The sequence below is a fragment of the Paramormyrops kingsleyae genome, chromosome 3 (genome assembly GCF_048594095.1).
Source record: "Paramormyrops kingsleyae isolate MSU_618 chromosome 3, PKINGS_0.4, whole genome shotgun sequence".
NCBI classification, from domain to species: Eukaryota; Metazoa; Chordata; class Actinopteri; order Osteoglossiformes; family Mormyridae; genus Paramormyrops; species Paramormyrops kingsleyae.
Genome location: NC_132799.1, coordinates 30,062,606 through 30,078,428, shown reverse-complemented (window position 1 = coordinate 30,078,428; position 15,823 = coordinate 30,062,606). Strand labels below are relative to the sequence as shown.

General features: G+C 47.7%; 1 protein-coding gene across 3 annotated transcripts in view; it reads left to right on the top strand.

Moving 5' to 3' along the window:
* Window positions 1-15,823, top strand: part of cacna1c (calcium channel, voltage-dependent, L type, alpha 1C subunit) — a 200,912-nt gene that overhangs the window by 47,729 nt on the left and 137,360 nt on the right. For all 3 annotated transcript variants that reach the window (XM_072710105.1, XM_072710108.1, XM_072710107.1), the window contains 2 exons: window positions 5,268-5,595; window positions 8,316-8,421. In XM_072710105.1, the coding sequence (XP_072566206.1) occupies window positions 5,268-5,595; window positions 8,316-8,421 (434 nt within the window). The remainder of the gene's footprint in view (window positions 1-5,267; window positions 5,596-8,315; window positions 8,422-15,823) is intronic.

Sequence of the window (15,823 nt, the reverse complement as noted above, 5' to 3'; positions counted from 1 at the left end):
CAGGCGCCGGTCAGCTCATTTGCTCTTCACCGCATCCACTGGCAGGAGGATCTGACACAGGATCCCGCCGGGTTCACACATTTTGCTTCTTGCTGTTGTTGCTTGTCGTCCTCTTTGTCGGATTGCTGTCTAGCTTTGTGATCGATCTCGTCGGGGCCGTCTCAGTAGTCGAGTGATTCGGACACCCATTCTCAGGCTTTTGGTTAAGGGTGAACTACATTTTTTTTTCCTTAGCAGAAAGAGATGTGCAAATGAGGATCTGAGAGCAGGAACAACCAGCATCCCTGGAGCAGTTGGGGTTAAGCACCTTGCTCAAGCTCAGAAGATCAAAACAATATTTCAGCTACCCATGGTATTTGAACTCAAAACCTTCTGGATATGGGCATAGATCCCATAACCTGCTGAGCCACTTAAGGTTCCCCTGATGACCCCCTGTAGGTCTGATTCCAGTATATGGCCAGTGCTGTAGAAATAAGATTCTGGGGATCCATTCATTCCAGTGCAATTACTTTTAGATTAGCTTCCGTCTTACAATTATTACTCTAGAGTTTTTAACAGAAGATGTAGTAGCAACGAGAAACCACAGCAATTACAGTCAGTAACAATTACAATTACAATTACAGTCTTGCAGCATTACGCTGTGTCAATTTATATGGCAATAAATCATCGCAAAGAAGTCAGAAGGCAAGGGCGGTTTAGAAACAGGAAGACCCCAGTGCTCTGCTAATGGCCTCCCAGTACACTCCCACCGCAGCCTGGATAAGGTGATAAGATGCCGTTGAAGGCTTGCATGCAAAGTGTCTGATAAGCAGCTAAACTATCCCCCCACCTCTTTGTCAGCGACTCGCACGTTCGCTCACATGCTGGCTTTTCTCCGGGATAGTGAATGTCACGGAGATCGGCGTCTGTGGGTGGGCCGGCAGCCAGCTCCTCTGAGGGTCACAGGTGAGGCCCGGAGAGGCTTCCTCCAGCTGCCTGTCCATCAGGAAGCAGCGGCTGACCTGCATTACGGCTGATGGTCGCTGTGGAGAGTCCACCAGATGTCACGAGGGCTGTTTCTGTGCCTCCTCCCTCCAAAAAAATGTATCCAGTGGCATAAAAGGAGGTTTGGACAGTATCTGATTTTTTTCTTACCACCATACTGTCCCAACATTATATCATGGCATCCAGTGTTTTGACAGCATTTTCAAAAGTAGTGCTATTCCGATATTTTGCAAACTTGGCAATAAAATTTGTGGGGGGGGGGGGTTGCCCCCTGAGCCACCGCTCTCCCCACAGAAATCTTGACACTTAGATTCCGAGGTACGGTGGTATCCTTTAACACCACCCAAGCTGCTGTGGATGGTTTTTGGTGAATATCAAAAGACTATTATCAATCAGACGTGGTCTAACTTGGAGTGGATGAATGCTCTGTTGAACCTTTGACCCTGTAGATGCAGTGACCTGCTCACCCTGATGGTGATTCATTGTTCCTGCTGCTTTGGGCTCAACACGAAGGAAATGAGACAATACGGAAGAATATGCTGCCAACAAAAAGGCTATGTTTCCCCAATAGCGCACCGGTGACTGACAACCAGGTGGTGAATCTCCAAGGAAGGTCTATGCATAGATATTGATAAAAGGGCAAGAGAGTCCACAGCAGCTGACACTCTATAAGCCTCAGTCTGCAAAGGCCTCTCTCTGGACGGACTTTTCTGGTTGGTCACATGTGTCCGTGAGGTGGCAGCAAATTCAGCCAGCATCACCCACCTCGGTGAAGAGGAAATCTCTTAACCTGTGAGAACAATGAGCGTTGGGCCCAGGTACGCGAGACACAGGGGATGAAATCAGATTACAGACCCACGGCAAGAGCTTTTCTACAGCGGTTTAAGAGATGGGCTGGATTTCAGGAGGTGATGGTGATAGACACCGATCTGAAAGTTGTTTCATTTCCTCAAATGTGATGGTTCCTAGAAAGTCCATTGAAACGGTCCCATATTGTGTCTTGGTTACTGTTGCCCAGATCCTGGACCCAAACCCGGTGCAGTGATATGATTTCTCACGGCGGTGAGAGCTGCGTATGTGAAACTCCTAGCCGTGCTGTGTACCCGCATGGTAGACCTTATGAGGAAATAAAACGTCGCTGTAAAATGCCAGATCACCGGGCCTGTTATAGTGATTTCGCCACCCATTAAAGTTAGTTAAAAGGCCGCTGTCACTTAATGAATCTGCCGTTGGACAATAATCTCCTCCCATTCCAGGGAGAGCTCTTACCAATGATGCATGCATAAATGTTTTAAGACCTGGGCTTTTGTACTGGCCTTTTTGTGAAGAGTCCCGTTTGATGTGTCTGGCATTTGCCACGCAGAGATCGCTTAGCAGTTAGAGACCCAAACAGCTTTGTCCTAGACGGGCTGTGGCCATTTTTTTCTTATGAGTGTATTGTTTGCCTTTATCTGCCCCTAAGAGATGGACAGTTTTGCGTCAGCTTTCGGTTAACTTTTGCGTTAAGGTGATGCCTTTATTTAGATCCACTGTTTGATTTTCTTCCTGTGGAAGTCACACTCTCTGATTCATTTTCGTCTTGTGTCCTACCATTTTTAATGTGAACAGATTCCAGAAAAATAATAATTATTAGCAAAATGGGTATAGTTTACTGTAAGTAATAATGCGTCTCTGTGAACAGTGAGGTTTTTTCACCCTATAAACATATTATGCAGGTGGGATATAATGATTTTCCAAATCCACGGTTTGGTTCACACTTCGATTTTTGAGTTGCGGTTTGCTCCATACCTTGTTTTTTTTTTTTTTTTTTGGGGGGGGGGGGGGGTTAATTAAAAAAATGGGAACATTTACAGAGTTTAATTAACTTACCAATGATTTGGAACACTAAACAGAATAACACTAAAGAACATGTTAGATTTACTAAAATGACTACGTAAAAAAGAAAAATAATTTGTTTAAAAAAACAATTGTTTAAAAATTATATACTGTACTATATAATTAAAATGTTCCCACATTGCTGACATGCATGTGCCTGGGTGCTCTGCAGTCTAAAGGTTATTATCCATCTTGAGCTAGTGAAACTAGCCTAGCGTTTACCGCTGGTGTGGTCACTTGACCATTATTGGATCAAAATAGTCACATGACACACAGTTTGAAGACAATAAAACAGGTATAATGTGCAAAATTTACAAATGAAACAGCATGCCCTAACTTTAAATTGATTTATAGTTTCATGGTTTGCATGTGTTATAGAGTTAATTATGAAATATAAAATAATTTTTGGGACATCAGTCATGTAATTGAGTGTTCAACAGGGTGCACCTGGTAGTGGGTTGTGGTTGGGGTTCTGGCAGGGGTGGATATCGCGGTTCCGTCTTCCAGAACTGTGACATGAGAACAAGAATGTTTGTATCATGGTTTCGACCTTGGTTTCAGAACCGTTACACCACTAATATGCAGCATTGATTGTATATCAGGCAGCTACTTGTTAACTCATTGTTAAATGGTAAATATTATTTACATCTCTTTGCTTTGTTTTGATCTAATTCGCCATCCATAATCTTTTGCACAGTATAATTTTCTCACATTCCTTATTCTAGGTCTATGTTTGTGGTGGAATACGTCAAGCAAAGAATAATTTTGGGGTACTGCTGCATTGGGGATAAAAGTGAAACCAAAAGTGGCATCAGATCCTCTAGAGAACATTTGCTGTTATACAAGGAAAACAACATGGGTTAACGTAAAATCCCGAGATCTAATTTAGGGGTTTCTTAGACTGGAACCAGTTATAGATGATAATAAAATAAAGCATCATTGTTTTAATTATATTATATATATATATATATATATATATATATTATCTTTAACTGCATAATTACTCAGCAATGAGACTGCATTTTCGCGGGCAGGGCACGCAGCTGTTCAGTGTGCATTTGTTTTCAGCAGGGAGACCTGCGCAAGTGTAACTGTGGTGTTTTTGGGAGGACAGAGACGTGATTGAATGTAAAAGATTGACCAAAAGTTTTTGCCTGTGAAGAAATTGGAGTTCTGCATCACCTCTGAGGACCTGGTTCAGATTAACCCAGTCTGCCGAGTCCTTCTGGTGTGCTGGGTTGTCACTCACTGAGCATTGGTGAGAGTCTGGATTCACTTGTAGGAGAAGGTGTCTCGTAGAGGTCTGAACCACTACTGTACTCTCTCTCTCTTTCTCTGTGACAGTACTGTCAGAAATAGCTGAATGGCTTCCAGTGGTTTCGTAGCAGAGTCACACATAATAGCACAGCAGAGGCACGTTAGGTAAATCTGACCGGTCCGATCTTTAACGGTCAACTATGTGCCGCTAATTGCGGAAGCTGACGTGCGGCTCTCTCTGGTCGAAAAAGTCCATGTTATTTCCGTTTGGAGGTCGAATTTGTGGGTAAATAAAGATGGGCTGAGTAAGCAGGTGAGAAGAATGTCACGCAGTGGGTGCATCATCGTATATGCTTTCGGAAATAATCAAACGAGTTGGCCGTGTTCCTGGCGATTAGAGCGCCTCTCTGCCAATGTTATGCAAATGTATTCCTTTCTTTTATATTACAGTATGTACACCGCCGAGACACGTACACATTGACAATTAGGGGGAGATTCGCAGTGCTGCTCTACAAGCTGCTATGGCCCTTGCACCAACTGTTGAGGAAATAACAGGGTTTTTGCATGACTGTCTACTCATTGGCTCTGAGACAAGGCTTCTGATTGGGTCGCTCCTGAAGGTGATGAAAAATCACTTCCCTGCGAGTGAGACCGGGCTTCTGGTTGGGTGTTCTTGGAAGATGGCTAACACAGCATCCTTAACTCTGAGCTGAGGCTTCTCGGGGGGGGGGGGGGGGGCTTTGAGAGACGCTACATATCACTCAAGCATTGTTGCCAGTGATCTGTTAATTGGGGTCGGTTTGTTTCTCTCTGCGCTGAGTGACAGGCATTGTGTCTTTTTCTGGTTGGCCTTGGTCGTTGACTTTGGAGTTGATGTTTGTGCATGTCCCTGCAACCCTGCACTGGATAAGCAGTTGGAAGATGGATGGATGGATGTCTAATGTCATTATTTTACCACAATCCAGGGGACCTGATCCGTGTTAATTTTATATGCACATTCTTGTTTTATTTAGCCAAAGAAAATATTTCCCAATTCAAATAATTTTAGGAAGGAAAGGCAGCACCAACTGCTCTCTCTAGTGGTCAGGGTGTGAGTGTGTGTGGGAGGGGGGGTAGTGTACCACTGCGTGATGCTATCTGTCCTCCCACAGGCTCCAACTACTCGAGCCCCTCCCTCGCGGCCCCGCCCAGCCTAAACGACCGCGACCATGCGGTGGTGGGACTGGCCCCGGAGCACATCGCCACGCCTGGAGCGGCGCTCTCCTGGCAGGCGGCCATTGACGCCGCGCGGCAGGCCAAGCTGATGGGCAATGCGGCCGCCCCCATCTCCACGGCCAGCTCCACCCAGCGCAAGCGGCAGCACTACAGCAAACCCAAGAAGCAGGCCAGCACGGCCGTCACCCGGCCCCCACGCGCCCTGCTCTGCCTCACCCTCAAGAACCCCATCCGACGAGCCTGCATCAGCATCGTGGAGTGGAAGTATCCTTCACCGGTGGGGTTGGGGGTGGGGGTGTCTGCACATTCCTTTCAGAGCTCTTCCATTCAAATCACATCACTTCATTTGTCACATAAGTTGAAAGCTGGTTAGCAAAAGCAAGTGAAAAACTTGTGTGCAAAGTCCCACAGCAGCAGCAATGAAAGAGTGCAGCTAAAACAATGAAACTAGACTAGACAATAATGTAAGAGGAAGTCAGCAGGGAATGGAAATATATGTTATTGTTTTAATATATAATGTGCAAATTGTAGAACAAATGCTTCGAACAGCCATGTGAATATGAACCATGAATATTGACCGTCTAATATGCTGTTGGAAGACTTGGGTGTTCTCTTTGCGGGATCGAGGGGGTTCTGGGTCACTGCCTGATGGGGACTGTGAGCATCTCTTAGCCCGAATTCAGGTCCATGCTTGGATCTCTCGGGAGCCCGTCTCGGTTCAGTGACATGTCATCTTTATTTGAGGGACTTGCTAATCGCTGTCGCCACGGAGACGTCGCCACAGCCAGCCGGATGGAGCTTGGAAATGGAAGTGTTTTCTTTCTCTTTGCTTTTTTGAGCGCTTCCCTCAAGCATGGCTAGATGTAGGACCAGAATCGCAGGCGAACGAGGATTATTTTAAAAACGAATCGAATTGGAAGCCATGGGAAAAAGCCACGAAGCGGCTGTCGTGCCCCTCGTTGGCTCATCGAGGTGTCAGTGTGTGTGTGTGTGTGGGGGTGGGGGGGGTCTGCGTCATCGCTATCCACTGCTGGATCTGTCTGGCTCGTGTGCGGCGTGCCCAGCATGTGTGAGCTGGGAGGGGGAGGTGAATCAGAAGTACAGAGAGGGAAGGCATTGGGTTGGGGGGGGATGAGTCACAAAGCAGCAGATACCCTGTGTAAAGCACGCCGAGATTACGCCCCCTCCCTTCGCATCAACAAGATTGGGGACAGCCCGTCTGCTTGCCGTAGCCCCCCCCCACACACACACACCCACCGCACTCCTGTTCTAAAATTGACATTCATTTCTGTTGAAGGTAACAATATTTTTAAGCAGTATTTTTAAGCGTGTGTCAGAGTGGATGGATGGAAGGAGTGGAGGATGTGTGACACTGTAGGTAACGGCGCTTACGTCACCTCTGATGGAAGACCGATGGCTCCCAGAAGCCTGGCCCCTCCCCCAAGGGGCCAGTGGAGACCATCACGATTGATTGGACATTATGGCCCCTTTCGACCATTCAACCTCTGACCTTTATGATTACCCAATTACATCACGGCGCCAACAAAGACATACAGTGAAAAATAGCCGTCTGGGAAATAAGGCATCAGGTTGAATGGTTAACTGGGAGAATTAGGGGTAAGAAGCATTGATCACTGTGGAAAAATCCCATACTCCATTGCTACTGTTTTCTGAGGGTGACTGTTTTTTTGTCCCCCCTCTCCAATGTCATGTGACAGTTATTTTTGGGCGCCACGTCGATGTTCTCCACCTGTAAAGCCACCTCCCCACCCTGCTCGAATAGTTCAGCCTTCAGAGAGACTGCCCCCACTTCACAGCTCCTCTCCTCCTTGTCAGTGTTGCCATGCCAACAAGCTTCAACAGGTCAGATGGGTCCGCTGGAGCACTCCGCGGTCCTCCGTCGGCTGATTCCGCTGTCGGGCACTGTCTCCGAGCAGACAAACCCAACATGGCCCCTGTGGGCTCCACACCTAGGAGACCCACCTCTCAAGCCACCTGGTCGTCCTCCCTGGCACCTGCCCCTAGCCATTTGCAGGAAGATATGTGTGGCTTTCAAACAGTAACCATCTTGTTTTGGAGACAGTGCCACCCGACCCGGAAAGAAGAGCCACCTCTTTGCCATATTTATGCGAAATGGCATTAGTGTGCACATGATATTTGATCATTACATTAATGGCTGCTGCAAAATGGCAAATGCTAGATTAGTTTCACTGAAGGGTCACAGCAGCTTTGCTTATTTTTTTTAAAGGTGCATTTCAACCCCTAGATGACTGTTTACAGTAGTGAATGCTACACTCATGCACCTGTGAGAGTTACCACGGAGAGCAAACGGAAAGACATCGCAGAATCTGATTTCATTTCATTCATAGGCCTGTTTATTTAGCTGGCCTGATCTGGAACTGATGTGAATTGTTCACTGAGCAGGATTGTTAGCTAAGGCTCAGCCATGACGAAGCCAAACGGACACTCAGAACCTCCATTGAGCAGAAGGGAACATGGGCATGGAAACAAGTGCTAAGGCCCCAACTCCTAGAACCCAGTGTCATTGTAGAAAGGGGGGAACCAGGGAGTCACAAACCTGAAATTAGCTCTGGAAAGTGGAGCTTCTTCTTCTTCACAATGGGAAACCAGGGCCAGTCGTCTCAAACTAGCCATGACAGAAGGAGTTGTTCTGGTGTCGTTCTTGTGCTTAACCCCATGGAGAAGGTTGGGGTGAAGCTTGGAGGTTAATGTGATGGGGCCAGGACCTTCAAACATTGAGTTCAAATAAAGAAACACTGATCCCCAGGATGGCTTCCCCCACATTCCCTGCTTCCGGCCAGCCACGCGACCATCCTGTCTACTCCATGGACATATTAGGCCTGGTCTTGGCTGGGTCTTCTGTGCGCAGCAGATGTTTTACATAGCATTGTTAGGAAGTGTCTGACAGGGTGTTCTGGCTTGACGTTCTCCGTCTGTTCCATCCTTGACTTGGTGCCTCCCAGACCCTTTGAAATCATCATTTTGCTGACTATTTTTGCAAACTGCGTGGCCTTAGCTATCTACATCCCCTTCCCCGAAGATGACTCCAACGCCACAAACTCCAACCTGGTGAGTAACGAGGGTTGTTTACTAATGGCTGGTTTCGCTGTTTCACTGGGGGCCAAGCGACATGCCATTTAGAAGGTCGCGGCTCCACGCGGTTGTGTCTGCTGTGGGTGGAGCAGTGACTCAGCGTTTTCCCTTTGAGTGTTCTGTTGGAGCTCCTTAAAAACAGAAGACCCATTGCTGCAGTTACGTTGGGGGCCAGCTAGTGGATATGTGCTTCTCCGGAATCTTGATGATCCACACTTTCTGGTTGTGAATGATTTAATCTATTTCGGGGATGCAGGTTTGGGTTATGCTGGGAGCGATGAAAGGATTAGGCCCAGTAGGGTTCAGAAGGAAAGTGGGTAAGTTCTCCCCTGAAATGTTGGTCCTTTTTATTTAAGTGCAGTTCTCAGTAGTGACAGCACAGTGCTTTACTTTGAGCAGATAGCGGGGTTTGGTTTTTTTTTCTAAAGGATGCATGCAGTTCAGGTGTTATTGGTGTTGATGCCAAAACAGGAGACAAGAGAAAGTTTGTCTGGAAAAGTATGCCCCCCCCCCATCCCCGCTCTTTGATGTTTCAAAGATGCTTCTACCAGGTAAAAAGGAATGACTTGGCACATGGGCACCTCTTCCATAGGTGGCAGCCCTCATCAACAGGACCAGAATGACTGTTTCATTGTTTTGTTTTGTTTTGCTTTGCATTGCTTCCCAAACAGGTCAGTCTGGCCTTTAAAGTGTTTCATTTATCCATGTGGGGGCCCATATATGAGAATAGATGTACGCATAGGTTAAGAAGAGGATTTCCTGCAGCCAGTGCTCAGGGGGTGAATGTAGGCAGCTGGGGTCCTGTGTTGGCTTGTAACCTCCCACAATGTCCCTTACCCCCTCTTCAATACGCAGACAGGAAACCCAGCGGCTGTCCTGGCAAAATGACATTCGACAGAAATCCCACCTCTATAAATACGTCTTTCCTTCAGAAATGGTAACAAGCAGAGAAAGGCACCGTCCTCTGAAGCAGCATGGAAGGGATATGGGAGGCAGCAGAGGGAGAGCTTTCGGTGTGTAGCCCTGCTGAAGTGGGGGGGGGGGGGTGGCGCGTCTGCCGTGTCGGCACACTGCGGCAAAGGGGATGGAGGAAACAAAGAACTCCTAATCCTAATGGGAGATCTTCCTCACGGCAAAAGTTAAGTCATGGGTCACTTCGTCAGTGTCATTTCTCATGGGAGCTGATAATTTCCCTCAAAAAGATGGGGTGCGGCAGAATTGCTCGCTGTTGGTTGCCTGCCTCCCGCCTTTTCTGCTTCTCCTGTGTGCCCCCAGGCTGCTTCGGAGGCTTCCTGTACCCTCTTTGCTAACCCCTGTCTCAAGGGCCCCAGACCCTGGTGCTTGTTTCATCACCCGAAGAGGAGAAACGCAAACGGTAGCCGATCCCATGGCCGGTTCTACTCCTCCGACCCGTTTCGACCGCTGGCTCCGAGCTCACATTACAGAAGAGCCCGTGTCCAGTGATAAATGGTTGCTAAGATCATCCTTAGACACTGTTTGACCTGCACGCCGAAATCGATGAGCATCTGCGGGCTCGACGTGACCAGATAGATCCATACCGGTCAGTCGATCCTTTTAAATATCACCGGGGGACACTTCCTGCTTTTCCAGCATTTAATCGGCCTGCATCTGGTTCTTATGTCGTTGGAGTCAGAACGCCCATGATCCCTATTAAACATGGCAACCGTCCATGACAAAATGGAAATTCTGTAAGCTTACAGGTAGCCCTCAAAAAACCCGGAAAGCATACAAACGTCGGCAAAGGGCAAGGTCATGGCACCGGGGGTGGCCTACACCTTCTCTCTGCTTCATCCGCGTTTTATTTCAGGGCTTGTTGTTCCGTGGCTTTGAAATAGTTCAAACGGTGATATTTAGCTAGCTGGTCAAACGGATGTATCGTGGTTATGTATTCCCGTGCGCGGAGCACGCCGAGGAAAGCGAACTGAGAAAAATGGAGATCCGACCCACAATGTGGCAATGAATTGAACAGGTGGCCATCAGCGACGGATGCGGATGTCTGTGGGGGATGTGCATGCGTGCGTCCGCGCGTGTGTGTATGCTAACAAGACTGTCATGAATATCCTGAAAATGGCACCCGTCAACGCAACCCTAACACATATTTTGTAAATAGCCATGGAAGATATAAGTGTTATGAATATTTAAAGGGTTACAATTAAGTGGTATAGTGGAAGGGTAAAGTGAGGCCGTGGAACACCAAACTGGGTACGAGGCCTGTTAACGGTCTATTTCCGCTATCCTATCTTTGGCTATGCAGATCAATGACTCATCTTGCTTCTTTTGATTGCACCAAGAGCTGGGTTTTTTTCGCTCTTTATTTGGGAGGAGCAGACTCGACGGCTATGTTTAAAAAAAAAAAAAACAAAACAAAAAAAAGATGGTGGCTTTTTATCCATGTGGTGTGCAGGAGTGTGGTGAAACCCGCCTACAAGCCCCCCGTGCACCCGCATCACTCTTGGCTAATCAGCACTCTGCCAGTTTGCCTTTAATTTCCACTCACATGCCAGACTTTTATTCTCTTAAATAAGGATCCTCTGAATAGGAAGTGGTCTGCCGGAAGTCCCGCCCCTTTCCGCCACACCTAAAATCCCAGAAATGCAGCCAAAACTCTGCACTGCCAGATGTGCCCCCCTGACCCTGACAGCGACAGTGTTGAGGGTTCTAGTGAAGGATTCCTCTGTGCAGGACCAAAGGACGGAGGGGAAAAAAAAAATACGAATGGGGATGTGACGCTCGGGCGGGTTGTCATGGATATGGCAGCCTGGCAGTGCCCACACGCTCCGCTTCCCTGGCGCTCAATGCCGCCCCCGTACCCGGTTGACGAACCGCGGCGGGGACTGGCCGGGCTTTTGACAGCGCTGGCTATTGTGCTTCCTGCCGTATTCCTTTGCCGTGGAGACAAAAGGTCTGTGCCGATAGATGCAAGTGGCAGAAATCACAAAAAAAAAACACCCCATCCCCCAGACAAGCGTTGGGTGGCGAGACGGTGGTACAGAACCTTACGATCCTTGTTTTTTTTCCTCCCATTCCTTAGAAAAACAGCTAAAAATAAGATGGTGACTGCTAATATGTGACCTGCTTCCAACCCTGTTCATTAAGGGCAGGCTGTGGAGGGGGGGGGGCATGCAGAAAGCGTGAGAATGGGAGACAAAGCGGATTGAGCATGCTGGGGGGGCTTTTTGGGAGCCAATGGGCCAATGCTGGATTGTTTGGATCGGTATGCCTGTGATATTCAAAAATATTTGCACCCCCCCCCCCCCAGTTAGCCTTGATAATACCCCAAGTCTGGGCATGTTTCACTGCGAGCCTCCAGCCTCATGACAAAAACACACAGGCGGGGATATTGCAGGCTGCCATTACTGCGAGGAGGTGGGCTAACGTGCACCTGTTTGATGGCGGAGCAGCAGTGAAGGTTCAAACAGGCGAGCAGTCTGTGTGTGCTGTGTGCCGTGTGTGCTGTTTGTGTGCTGTGTGTGTGCTGTGTGCCGTGTGTGCTGTTTGTGTGCTGTGTGTGTGCTGTGTGCCGTGTGTGCTGTTTGTGTGCTGTGTGCTGTGTGTTGTGTGTGCTGTGTATGCTGTGTATGCTGTGTGTTGTGTGTTCTATGTGCTGTGTGTGTGCTGTGTGTGCTGTGTGTTGTGTGTGCTGTGTGTGCTGTGTATGCTGTGTGTTGTGTGTTCTATGTGCTGTGTGTGTGCTGTGTGTGCTGTGTGTATGCTGTGTGCTGTGTGTATGCTGTGTGTATGCTGTGTGCTGTGTGTATGCTGTGTGCTGTGTGTGTGCTGTGTGTGCTGTGTATGCTGTGTGTTGTGTGTTCTATGTGCTGTGTGTGTGCTGTGTGTGCTGTGTGTATGCTGTGTGCTGTGTGTGTGCTGTGTATGCTGTGTGTTGTGTGTTCTATGTGCTGTGTGTGTGCTGTGTGTATGCTGTGTGCTGTGTGTATGCTGTGTGCTGTGTGTGTGCCGTGTGTGCTGTGTGTTGTGTGTTCTATGTGCTGTGTGTGTGCTGTGTGTGCTGTGTGTATGCTGTGTGTATGCTGTGTGCTGTGTGTACAGTATGCTGTGTGCTGTGTGTGTGCTGTATGTGTGCTGTGTATGCTGTGTGTTGTGTGTTCTATGTGCTGTGTGTGTGCTGTGTGTATGCTGTGTGCTGTGTGTATGCTGTGTGCTGTGTGTGCCGTGTGTGCTGTGTGTTGTGTGTTCTATGTGCTGTGTGTGCTGTGTGTATGCTGTGTGTATGCTGTGTTCTGTGTGTGCTGTGTGTATGCTGTGTTCTGTGTGTGCTGTGTGTGTGCTGTGTATGCTGTGTGCTGTGTATGCTGTGTGTGTGCTGTGTGTGTGCTGTGTGTGCTATGTGCTGTTGTGTGCTGTGTGTATGCTGTGTGTGTGCTGTGTATGCTGTGTGCTGTGTATGCTGTGTGCTGTGTGTGCTATGTGCTGTGTGTGTGCTGTTGTGTGCTGTGTGTGTCGTCATCTGACTTTCCAGAGCGCTCAGCATGTATACTGTCTTTTTATAGGTGACTCGCCACCCCCGGTCCAGTGATCCTGGGCTGCATTGTCACGCAGGGTTCGGGGGTGGGGTTGGGGGGGATTGTACAACCCACGCCTAGGTGATGGCTGACATGATTTAAAAAAAATTAAAATTCTGAAAGGCTGGAAGTCAAGCCATACAACAGTCACTCTGAATGGGCCACAGATGTTATGGATTTGTTGGGATCTTGCTACTCTTCTTTTCAAGAAATAACCAGAAAAATACCAGGAGATAAGATGGGAGCGAGAGAAAGAGTTTCCAGTGGAGAAAGGGGGGAAGGGACAGATCAGAGGGGTGCGGTCACAGGACGAACCGTTAATGGCGGTCTGGATGAGCAAGGTTACCAGGCTTCCTTGGGTGACACCAGTGAGCCGGGGCTGCTGAGATGAGGTTCCTCTCTCAGAAGGATTTATGGGTCTTATGTCCCTCACCCTCATGGCCTGGGAGTCCCATAAAATAAAGTAGTTTCTAAAAAAAACAGCAGTAGCCTGTGTCGTGCGACATTGGTTATATAGAGCCCTACGCTCCTCTGTTTTCTTCCCTGTGCTGAACAGCTTTGTGGTAACAGTGATGAAGGATTGGTGTTAGCAAGCACACCATAACGCGCACATGCTGCAGTTTTTGCCTCCATCGCTCTCACTAGTCCTCTCCCAGGCTCTCCAGTACGCTCCCAATGGCAGCTTTTCCCTTGCAAACGCTGGTGGTGCAGGAGGGTTGTGAGTGCATTTGGTCGCATCCATCTCATGGTCACATGACCAAAAATCACAAAATTTCCCTTCCCATTCAACGTGATTGATTATTTACCCCTTGCCAACACAAGCGCAATAAATGAAAATCAAGTTCATAGGATTTTGAAAAACGGAATTTTTTTTGAGGAATGCATGATATGAATTAGATTTTTGGCTTTCAATAGAGGTTAGTTTGGAAGTGAATCCTGATTGATAGATTTCAGGAAGGAAAATCTAAGCAGTATTATTTTCACGGCCTTTGTGATAGAGATCTGTGATGGAAACCTGCAGAGCTTGATGAGTTCCATTACTGCTCACCTATGGAGGCCTTGGAAGAAGTTCACTAGCCGTACTGCTCTTTGGATGGACCTTGGTTTCTGCAGAGAGTTTATGGTAGAAAACCCATCCTTTAACACTTTAACGACGTGCCCTTCCTTTACATAAAGCTGAGGTTAAGCAAATCATGCAAGATGACGAAGACATGGCTTTTTGTGATTGGTGTTGTGTCCAGGGTGTCCCCTGGCTTGTCCTCCCTGCTTCCTGGGATAGGCTTCAGGCTCACCGTTATCCTATGGATAAGTGGATGGATGGATCGATGGATGGATACATGGAAAGTTACACGAGGTCAACAATTGCATTAAATTTGTGTGATCACAGAAATTGACTTTCTCAATTTCGCCCTGTCATTCTTCAGACATGTTTGCCACATGTAAGTAATATGAATTTCAAATTTCTGTGAGGAGAAAAGTAGGTTTAGATTAGCAGAAAAATATGCATTTTGTATCTTCCTACGAGAGAAAGAGCTGTATGGCTCACTGGGTTAGGATGCTGTGCCTGTTCTCAGAAGATCTTTTGTTCAAATCCTGTGTTTAAGAGATTGATTTGATCTTGAGCATGGCCCTTAACCCCTAATTGCTCCAGCTGATCCTGTTTCCTCAAAAAAAGTACATTGTTTTGGATAAAAGTAAGTCACTGAAACATAACATGTTTGTCTGAAGAGATCTCAGATGGACTGGTTCCCATTCGAAGTCCAGAAAAGGCAATGTTATTCTGTTATGGAACATGTCTGTAATAAACTGTCTAATACTCCTCACTAACTGCCCATATCAGTAAAGAATATAAGAAGCCGTGTCACTGGGGCCCTAGATGGGGAGAGGTTTGTTCCCATAAATGTGGCATGAGACACAATAAAGTCAAAATGCTTAGTTAATACTCAGCCTTTGATTAACGTCAACTGGTGTCAAACTACAGTTTCATTCAACCGACCAAGAAATGTGGGTCGATACAGAACTAGATCGCAGCTTTCTGTCTAAGAAATCGGAATAGACTGTACGAACCGAGGACCTGGGAAGCCCCTGTTCGCATCTCCATCTTCGTCCTTCCTCTTTGAATATATTTATTAGTTCTAGTGTTGATGACCCATTTGCAGAGAGGGCATGTAAGGCGAATCTTTGCTGGAGGAGTGTTGTTGAAGGACACCCCAGGAGAGTGTCAGCCCGTGGTGCAGGGGTGCGCTACTGTTTAGCCCGAGCTCGTGGGAATGGCTCCGGGTTCCTCCTCTGTCCCTCTGTGATGTCATTTTTAAAGGGACCAGCTACAGCTGACGTGTAAGTGTGTGTGTGTATGTATGTGTTTTGGGGGCAGGCTGGACGCTCTGTGTGTGTACAGGAGTGTGCATGTTGAGTGTGTGTGTGGGGGGGGTGGCTGCTGTTTGATGTGCTAAAGAGGTGCGCTCTTTTGCAGTCGCTTCTGTAGGGAGGAGGGGTATTTATAGTGTGATATAAATGGGCTCTCTCTGCATCAGAATGACCCAGATAATGTTTCTCAGCTGGCCGGCTTGAGAGTGGCGGCCTTCTGTGTTTTATTTAATTTTTGCTGGTAAAAGTGGTTCATCTGCTTACCGTCCTCCCCCCCCCCCCACACCCCTCCATCACCCACTGATACCCTTGCCCCCCTTCCCATTTTAGAGATCTTCAAAAGGCCTGCTGAGACTCGACCAATCCGAGGAGAATCCTGTCGAGAAGCAACCAATAGGGAGCTTCGCCTTTCCTGAAGCTCGTGCTCTTTCCAAGATGAGAAAATGAAACCAGGGTGACAATGGTGC